General features: G+C 29.4%; 1 protein-coding gene across 1 annotated transcript; it reads right to left on the bottom strand.

Moving 5' to 3' along the window:
* Positions 1–9,642: 9,642 nt before the first annotated feature.
* On the bottom strand, positions 9,643–10,262 carry LOC119668104 (probable small nuclear ribonucleoprotein G). The gene is made up of 3 exons (XM_038077500.1): positions 10,129–10,262; positions 9,928–10,075; positions 9,643–9,871 (listed from the first exon to the last, which is right to left on the bottom strand). Exons 1-3 carry the CDS (start codon positions 10,158–10,160, stop codon positions 9,821–9,823), a joined length of 231 nt encoding a protein of 76 aa, XP_037933428.1. The 5' UTR covers positions 10,161–10,262; the 3' UTR covers positions 9,643–9,820.
* Between the last annotated feature and the right edge of the window lie 887 nt (positions 10,263–11,149).

The following is an 11,149-nucleotide window of genomic DNA, read 5'->3' as shown; positions in this document are numbered from 1 at the left end:
AATAATTGCAAGCACGTCAAGATATTCATACAGTAGTCTTGGTAAAATCTCCGAATTAAGGCTACAATCCTCTATGAAGACATCAGATGCTTACAGCAGCAACAGTACACTGTCAACATTACGCTACAACCAATACGATCAACAGCTGAAAGACCTCACAGTATTACAAAAGGTTTTGCAGTCATACCAGATAAATGATCTTCCAAATCAATTTCAGTCACACAAGTACCACAGCTTCACCACAGCTTATGCAGCACTCGTTATAAGTCTGATATTAATCATTATCATGGTGAAGAAGAAATTGCAGAAAAAACCGGTAAAACCAATTGAAGCTTCATCCGATGAAGAAGCCATCCGTACGACACCTACACCCATGCCACGTCGACAGTCACGAGAATTCGTCGTCGACATATAGTCGGACTGACTACCTGACAGCTAGGGGTTTATATTGTTGAACGGGCGTTCAACGCGGGGAGAAAGTTAAATGTTATATTATATGAACTGTATAAATTTATTTGTTTGTATTACTTTGCTTGTAATAATTGTTTATATTGTATCAAATAATTTGTTTGTCTTAATAATTTGTTTGAAATATATTTTAATGTAAAAAAAATAACTTTGTCAATGCAATACCCAAAACACGTCACACATTTTTGTTTGTACATATAAACAAAAGCGTCAGATTTCGTCTGCAAGAAAATGCACTCTTGCAGTTTGTTACAAGTTCATTATTTGGCATGCATGGTCAAGGTTGTTTTAGTTAATTTATTTGTTGTAATTGATTATTAATTTTTAAATGAAAGGCACAATTTAATTTTTGACAATTCAATTGATGCGAAGCCACATTCGTTATTAATTCATTTCTTTATTCTATTAGCTTTGTAAATTAAGTTCAAGTGCTAAATTTACGTCACATAAGCGCCTATTCACTAGATTTAAGTGTTCAGTGACTAGGATAATTAGGACAATCGTCGAAATCTCTGGGTTCAAGTACTCAGTGGTTTTCTTATTTGATAGAATCAACATAAGTACTGGATTAAAGTGTTCAGTACTTGCAAATAGTTGATTCCACCGTTAATCACACATTTTGGTTTGATCGTACAGATTCCATGGGATGGGATTGGGAATTTATCATCTACTACATGACATTCATGTTTGATTAGTATGTTTTCAACCTTTAAATCAGTTGTGATTTTACCTAGCGTAGTGGTTGTATCATGACCAATGCCGTGAAGGCTTATTGTTTTATTGCTATCAATATAAATATCTTGCACTTGTCCTAGTTTTACTAAAGAAATGTCCGCACCAGTGTCTACTAAAAATGTAGATATTCCATCATTCATGGTTGATCTCGTGGAAATATATGAGGTTAAATTTCAATTTATATTAAAGATTTTACCATTTTTATGTTTATCTATTGAGTATCGGGGGTTACCTCGTTTTCCGTAAGGGTCATTCTAACATTTCTTCCATTATTTCTACTATTAAAGGGATTGCTGACACCTCTATTACGGTAATTATTATTATATCGCCTATTAAAGTTATCTCCGTTGTTATTATTATAGTTGTTATAGTTGGTATTGTTCTTTGGAAATTACCACGTCCACGGTCACATCCGCGACTTCCGCGATATCCTCTATTTCTTGTAAATAATATTGTATTTGCGCTGCCTGTAGATTCCGTGTAGCTATTTACAAATTTTGACACTGCTTCATTCAAAGTATTGAACTGTCCTGCCCCCATTATTATTTTTACTTTATTAATGGTACAGTTCTTCGTCATTGCCTTTACTGCTGTTTGTGCTGCATATTTTGATGCTAGTTCGGGTGTAACTCCATCCGAAATGTAAGCATTTTCTAGAGATTTTGTAAGCTCCTCAATCTCTTTTGTATATGCATTGGCTGACTTGCTATTCTGCTATATATTATTTTCGCGTTTATTACTTCTGTTGATTCACCCTTTACGGATGATTAAAGCTTCTGTGTTATCGTTTCTACAGTTAGTTCATTAGTAATTAAGTTTCTGGCGGTACCCTTTAAGTTGGTTTTAATCAAGTTAACGGCTGTTGCCTCATGTGTAACCATTAATGACTTAACTAATCGCAATGCATCTATGAAAGTTCTGAGATTTTCAGCCCTGCCATCAAACTCAGGTGTGAGTCTGGCTGCTGTATTCAAAAACTCCATCATAGTCTGCGACATGACTGTATCGGTAATATTTTCGGACATAAGAGGCGAAACAACTAATTCTTTTAACTCTGATAACTCCGTTACGAATAATTTGTTAGTATCAATTCGTATCGGGTTGTCTAAACAGTGTGGGATATCCTCTTCTATATTATATTTAGAGTAAACTTTTAGTAGTTTATATCTAAGCTCCCAATATACCGATCTTGCAAAGTTGTCGTGAACTTTTGTCAGTTTTGTATTGTATACCCTGACTATCGTTCTAACTTTTTCTAGACTGTCTACCAAGATATTTAAATGCCTTTTCACAGTTTCTGTTTTAACTGTAGTGTTTCTATAAACACATTTAAATGATCTAATAAAATTGTCTTTTTCCTGTTTTAACTGGTTTTCAATAACAGTCCATTTGTCCATTTACGTCAATTGATATACATGTATTTAAAAATTGTGTTTCAGATTTTGTTTTAAATTTTATCTAAATTTTGTGCAACAGATTGATTGTTCTTCTGTGCATCTGATATAATTTAATGAACAAATGTAATAACATAATTACAATAATTATTACAAGATAAATGGTAATATTTATATGTATATAAATATATATAATATATAGGCCTGTGGCCTATCAAATTTGGCTTTGGTGCCACACATTTTTTTTTAAAAGAAAGAAAGTTTACTATATTACATTTCTAGTAAAATAAATTATATTTATATGTATTTGTAAAAAACAAAAATGAAATTAATTTTTTTTTAGCAATTTTTTTTTAAATTTACTACTACAAAATTTGATTGTTTTTATTTAATATTTATGCTTCATTTTGCTTGTTTTTTTTTTATTTTTAATTGCTCTGTAATATAATTAATACATATTTCTTTAATTTACATATAGGTCACATTTCCCTTCCTCTTATTTTTGTACCAGCGATAATCGCATACGGTATCTATTGACGGTGCAGTAATGTACTGATCATTACAATTTTAAGTTCACAATTTTTTTTTCAGTCTGCGGTGTTTTTTATGTTTTCATATATTTGTATGCTGAACGTAATGATTGTAATAAGTTTTGTATATATTTCACATTGCTTGCTCGATCCTGTTATCAATCGCGACTGCACTTGTGCCATATAAAATCGATACATCAGGATAAAAATAATCAATATATTTTCGCATGACTTCACATACAGGATCGTTTTTTTTTTTATATTGTACTATAAGTCAACCGCCATGTTATTATTGGAAGTTTCTGTTTTCATGGTTATTTTTTCAACAAATTTTGGTATAAAAATATTTTAATTTTATATATATATTTCATTGTTTTTATTATACAAAATTAAATACACAATTATTAAATCGTTAAAAATCACACTATATTCCATTTTGCTTCATTGTTTCAGTAAAGACACAATTTTATCCAAGAATGAAATTGGAAGTAAATTTTAATTTTTTGATTAATCCATTACTGCATATTTTTTTTTCTATTACACAGTTAATAATATAAACAATTATATTTTTAATTTAAAGTAACGTTTTTAATTCAATTAATTAATTTAATCCATTTAAGACTCAACACTGGCAGTATCGCCATATAATGTTCTTATCGTTTTGTGATAAATAAAAAAACGTTGAGTATGGTTGACTCTTTATTCCTAACTGCTTGACTACTTATACATAACTGAATATTACATTCTTAAAAATATCTTAAAATACATTATGCACAAGCGCACATATGCATACTGTAATAATAATATTTATTCGGATATGAATTTTATTATTTCATTTAATCCCGGATTGCTTTAGGATTTTTTAAAAAAAATCAGATTTTCTTTCGATGTAATTTATTTCTTCTTTTTAGATTTAGCAGGAAGAAATCTGCTCATTAGTAGGCATCTGAGAATACCGAGACAAAATAAAAGTGAGAATTTGGTTTAAGTTTGTTCGAGCGCAGTTTCAAATCTGAATTTTATTAATAATTTTCCAAACTATTTATACAAAATATTTTACTATAATTTACAAATATTTTTCTTAATAATTTTAATTGCGGCGGCACTAAAAAGGTTGACCCACGTCAATACTTAGAAAATATTATGACACATTCAAATGTGTCATATCGACATGTACAGAATAGCAGGACAGAAAAGAAAAGTGTCAAAATAGCAATTGCATACTTGCTATGACCAAACATTCTACTAGCATTGCGGTCAAAGAATATCTTTACAAGAACGGAAACTCCGCCCACTTCGTGAGAGTGCATTTGAAATTGTTTTTGAAAACTTATTTTTTATAACATTTCGGCACACGTATTAAATACATGTGATCTTACCACGATAACATCAAATGACTCTCTTTTTGGGGTTGCAGTATAATAATTTGCTGCTACTTGCTAATCATATGTTAACTTTTTAGTAATATAAAAAAATTATGCTTCCTTATTTGGTTAATAATATCACATTACGTAAACAAAATATATATTGTAACAAATAATATATGATAAATAAATATGTAAATTAATATATAATAATTTAAATCAATTAATTTATATCAGTTTAGTTTACTTAATCATGTAATATATATTCAGTTAATTAATTTTTGTTGCTTTTTTCATATGAATTTTATAGTATTTTAATTTATTATGTTCGGCAACAAACTTTTGTAGAAGCAAATTTTTTAATTAAATAAAAAAAAAACAGTTTTGAATATTTCTTATTTAGTGAGTTATATTTTCCTATATATTTTTTGAGCGTGTAAAACATTATTTCAAGAACAATTTTGATATAATAGCATTAAATACCGTTTTGATGTGAAATTAATAACAAAAACTGAAGTTACTACCAATTCACTTTTTTATACGGCAGCACTTAAGTGATCCATGATAAATTGTGTTTCTCTGCGAAGACTTCATTTTTAAATTTAGTGCCAAAAAATATGTTGATGAGGAAGGGTGAGCGCGCATTCGCTTTAAATGTGTGTGGTACGTATTGTTACCTTGCATGCATTTTTAATTGATCAGTAACAATAAATCTGTTGATAAGGGAGGATGTGCGCGCATCCGCTCTAAATGTATGTGGTGAATAATACTTATTATTAATTTACATACATTACTGTATGATCAGTAGCGAAAAATCTATTGATGAGAGTGGGTGTATGCGCATTCATTGTTAGAATTATGAGTTTTTCTTATGTAGATATATTTTTATATAAAATTTAACAATTTTTAAATTTTAATATTGAAAAATTTTAATTTTATATTATGATTATAAAATATATTTATAAATAAATACTAAAGTATTTAAAATTATTAGCTAATTAATTAAATTAATTAAAAGAAGTACAAGTTGTTCACATAATATATTATTGGTATGAAATGAAATAGACTTGATTATTTACCAAAATTAATGCAAGATTTAAACGAGATATATGCTATTCATTTTTTGTTCATCTGTTTGATGAATATTATAAATATTTACATAATATAAAAATTAAAAACATATTTTTTTTTTGTGTTGTTTATGTATAGAATACATGAATATTTTCTTCAGAATTTAAATAAATATTTTAAAATAAATAGTAAAATACTTTCGTTAAACTGTTATATTAGAAATATGCATAGAACTTAAATGAAAATTTATTTTCTTTCATCATTATTGTGTGAAAATTTAAAAAAAGAACTATAACAATTTTTTTACATCCCTTGTATTTTCCTATTTTTACATTTAGTTTATTTAGCTATGAAGTTTATGCGACCAAAGTTCAAGATTTGGTATGCATTTTCCACACCACCCAAGAGGTATGCATAAAGGTGCGTTACCGAGTTTTTGTGCCGGTTCCCCAACAGGCATATCCACCATTATATATTGGTTATAATTTTTTACAGATTTTTACAAATACAAAATTAACAGAATAATAATTACAATACTTTTAAAAATTAATTGCAAATTTAAATATACATAAACTAAAAGCAAAAAAATTATTAAAATTAAAATTTAATTTATATGTAAAAGTCAACTGAATATCATATGGAAAACTAAGCCTATGAATGCGTTACACAAAAGAGCTTTTGCCTATAGTCAGGTGTATTCAGAACCCTATTAAAAAATTTTAACAGGAAATACATGCGTACCCTTATAAAAAGAATTAAAATACTGTCTGTTTTGCAGTTTTGACAGCAAACATATGGACGTATATTTTTTAATTTTTGGTATAAAAATTGTGCTATACCTACTTTTTGGTAACTGCTATTAAAGTGTTTGCAAAATTTTAACTACTTTTTGTTAAATATTTGCGCAGTAAATTTTGTATGATTTGGCGCAACGAAATTTTATATTACTCTCAAAAAATCAAAACCAAAAAACAAAACCACACTCTTTCTTACACTCTTCGTGGTAAACTTTTTGAAATATTCCGTTCTCAAAAGTACTCGAAGCATCGGAAAAAGGTGAAAAATTTCAGTGATTTCAGCTGGTGTTAGTGCACTTTTCACTAACACTTTCAAGAGCTCTACGGCAAGTTGTTGTGTGAAAAAACAAATTTTAGTTCACAATGGAGTTGCCGTTCTTGTAAGGTATTCTTTGATTGCGGTGGTTCTTCCGTGTGCGATCGCATTACATATTACATTAGTTATATTTAGGTTAATTAAAACAATTTGTGCATAAGCACTTTTAATAATAAAATAAAATAATTTATTGTTTACTTTTGTTTACATTAGAATTGAATGTTGTGAATACACAACAACACGTAAGCATTATAATTTTATATACGGAGTAGCATGCATGCATTAGTAAATATACAACAGCATAACTTTGTTGCGCAAGCGATATTGTCTCTTGCGCGATAAGCGCTAGAAATATGCTAGTTAAGCACATTTTATGACACTGTTCATAACAAAGCATGCCTTAGATGCATGTACGCTACATGGTCAACGCTGTTTCGAGTATTGCCAAGTACTCTCTTAATTAGTTTATAGTCCGTATGTAATTTGTTTGAACTACCAGTGTCAGGCTTAGAACTCAGGCTTGCCAAATTCGAAGCCATGACTAATCGTGTTTATCCACAAGTAGCCAGGACTGCACAAACTTTTAATGCTCTAGTTCCAGGTTTTTTGTCACTTTTTATTTAATTAGTGATATTAACCAAAGCACTTGCCGTGCTTAAATTAGAACGAGCTTATAAACTACAGCTTTATTTTGGAAACACAAGTTCAACGAATTGAAAGTTAACTTTTCGGGTTCCCTATTTTTTATTTGCAAAGTTATTCTTATTGCAGAAACATTTGTTATGCATAATGTTTACTTGCTACATACATATATGTTAAACGCCAATTCTGGAGCTTTTTATTAAAAAGCTATGTATGTTACTGTTACTCTACAAATTCGCTTTCGCGATTAGGAAAAGCTAAATATTATTATATATTATTGATCTTATTTTCACAAGTCTAATTTTTAAAGTTTTTATTAGTATTGCCGAAACAGTATTGAATGATCAGCCAAATTTCAACAAATTAAATAAATTGTGTTTTTCCCTTCTTTCTTTGCTATTCGAAAACCCTCTAACATTAATAACTTCAAACAATAAATAAGACATTTGTTTTATGTACATATATAAGAAAAAAATAAATTATGTACATCTATAAATAATAAAATAAATAAAATAAGTTTTTTATTATTTACCTATAAAATATTCATTACACATATTTCTGATTATTTCTGTGCAGACAAATAATGTGATTTTTAAATTTAAATCAACATATGACACCCAAACCTTTCCTTTGTTTTGCTCATTTTCGCACTTTTCGCCATTAAAAAGTGACATAATTCATCAAAACAAATTAAATATTTTTGTTGTTCCCAAAACCGCCGCTTAATTTTACAGGTAAAACATTACTTATTTTTATTGTAACATCTGCGTAATCATAAACTATTATTAGTTTATTAATTGAAGCATAAGCGACATTTCTATCCTATTTATAAAATTAAATTATAATTTACGCCTATTTGGTATAAAAGTAGCAAATGTTTGAAAATAAAGACATTGAATAATTGATATCATAATGTAAGGTTGTTTTTTAAATAGTTAAAACATAATTAATAATTAAATAAATATAAATTAAATAAAAATATTTAAAAAAAATAATTGGTTCAAACAAGCGTTCCATCTATGTATCCTGCAACACCGGGGATGTTATGCTTAACATAAAATGCTGAAGCTATTTTCCTTTTTTCCTCAATTGTCTTTGGAACACTTATCCATTTTAAACATAAGCGCGTTTCAAAAATGCTTAGAACTTCAGAAAGCACTTTACTGAAGACAGACTGAGCAAGAGCGTCATCGTGGGCTATTCCAACCCCTGTCTGATAAGCTTCTTCAGCAAAGAAACGCAAACGCTCAATTTCACAGTTGGAGAAGCTGCAAATTGCTTCTTTACTGGTTGTATTTCCTTAGAAAGTGCCTCTAGCAGGTAAATAAACGCTGGTTTATTTACGTCGTAATTTTTTTGAAATTCATAATTAAAAAAACGTTTATTTTAAAATGAAATTAAATTTACATTTGTACTTATGACGAATCAGGCAATTCAAGTGGATTTGCAGCGTCTCGCAAATTTCTTCGATTGTTCGTCTATTGCAAAATTTCTCGCTCATGTACACAATTCTTTTCTTTGTTTTGCTAATTTTTGGACCTTTTGCCATTAAAAAATGTCATGGTTGCCAAAATTCAACAAAACTAATTTGAAACTTTTGTTGCACCCAAAATAGCTGTCTCCCAAGCAATTCAGAATAAGGGACTCCTGTTCTTGGGAATAGCGTGGGAACGGAGAGACTTACTCCCTGGGAGTATTCAGAATAACTACGTACATATATATTTGAACAGACGTTTTCCTCATTGCGTGTACCTTTTCAGAATTCATGATTTTTTAACAGAGACAAATTACATGCCTTTATACTTCTATGTTTTCGGTCATAACATATGATTGATGAAAAGGGTGCCTACAACTTCTTCTAAGCAAATGCTCATCTTACAGTAACTTTTTTATACAAGTGCTGCCTAGAGAAATAAAAGGCATCTGTTCTTTTGTCCAAATGCACACATTAATTATGACCCAATTAAAAAAGGTAGTCTTTCATCTCGAAACAATCTTTTTCACATCCGCTGCATTAACGATAGCACCAATCTCTCGATGAATACAAACTTATATAAACGGTTTTATCCAGAATCGTTACAAAACAAAAACCGAAATAAATCTAAGATTAGTTTTTTTGCGAAACTGGCATATTCAATTAACTGTACTTACTATACAATTTGTATTATTCTTTAATTCGCATTTTTTCATATTTTGGTGCTACCACATTGCATTACGTAGTTTAGAAATACGAAAAGAGATGACTTTTACGCGAATATTCTATTATACACATCTAACCAGGTATTTTTGATAACTATTCCACATATTCCACATTCAAACAGTTGCTTAAATTTTATACACCAATTATACAAATTTATTTTAAATATACTTGCAAGAAGATCGAGAGAAAAATAATGCGAGGAAATGCTATATTTTATAAGACAACACTTTTTACTTTTACTAGAAGTTTTTATCGTGAAATACTGCATACTTGTTTACTGCATCCTGTTTCTACATCTTTTAGCTAAACCCGATCCAACGCTTCAACCATTACGACACTGTTCCCACGTATAACCTGCAATACAAGCAACATAACAATTATCAGCAAAATTAAAATTTATTATTTAATACCACCATTCCGATATTATTTCGGGTGCTATCTTTACATTCCTCAACTGCTTCATCGAGAACCACATTCATAAAAGGATCAAAACCGCGCAATATGCCTGCAACAGATCTGCCTGCATTTAATTTCAACAAAAGACGCTTGTCCATATATCTATATGAATATTAATTACATTTTTATGTCAAGTAGTTTTAATACAATCTTACTTCTTTAACTCAGGGGGATGTGCTTTAGACATATTTATTCACATAAATTATTAACACCTACAGCGTCCTTCCCACTTTGCAATTAGAACAAACTTAATATGTGCGTGAAAATAGCGTCGACGATAAGTCCAAAATGGAATTGGAGCATTTTTCGCCGCATGAAAAAATGTGCGATAAAGTCACGAGCGCCAAGATAGCAACGATGCTGGGAGGTCCAAACCGGAATTGGAACACGAAATTTTTCTAAGTTTACTAATTTGTCAATATTAGATAAATTAAAGCTTTCTCAAGAAATAAGAAATATGATTTAGAAAGAAAATTCAATAATCTTTCATTTGGTATATACCTCATAACTGAATGTTGCGCAATAGCTGAGATATTCACAAAATAAAAAAACCAAATTTTTTAATAAAACTGACTTTTTTTACTTAAAAAATTATTAAAAAACAACTAAGCGTTCGATGGACTTGCACGCACATGCATTTGAAAGGCAATAAATCAGGCTTTCAAATAAAGTAAAAATCAGAAAAATCGTATGCGTGGAATTCGCACAAAAACATGTCAAAAATCAATGTCTTATCTCCCTCCAGATCACACATAGAAAAAAAGTGAAAACGTAAAATGATCAGAAACACATCACGAAATACAATTTTAAATCGTCAATCGATTATTTTACATTTATCATACAAATATGATAAAAAATAACCTTTTTTTCTACCTTATTTTACTCTAACATATATATCATAGCGTGCAGAAGCCCGATGGCAATAAAGATATTTTTCCTTTAAAGACAAATATATCACCTTTCCAAAATAGTCAAAATCGTATGCACAGTTTTTCCATATTATTTTTTCAAAAATGGTTTATTTTTTATCAAAAATCCAATTAATTGATAAAAAACGTGAACCTCCACAGCGCCATATACGGCCCAGAAGCAAAGCAGGAGGCTTACTGCTATCTATAATTCGAAGCCAAATAAGATATGGTGTTTGTATTTGCTTAATACATATGTTGTGAATAA

Source organism: Teleopsis dalmanni, chromosome 1 (assembly GCF_002237135.1).
Source record: "Teleopsis dalmanni isolate 2A chromosome 1, ASM223713v2, whole genome shotgun sequence".
NCBI lineage: Eukaryota > Metazoa > Arthropoda > Insecta > Diptera > Diopsidae > Teleopsis > Teleopsis dalmanni.
This window is presented reverse-complemented; position numbering and strand designations above follow the sequence as displayed.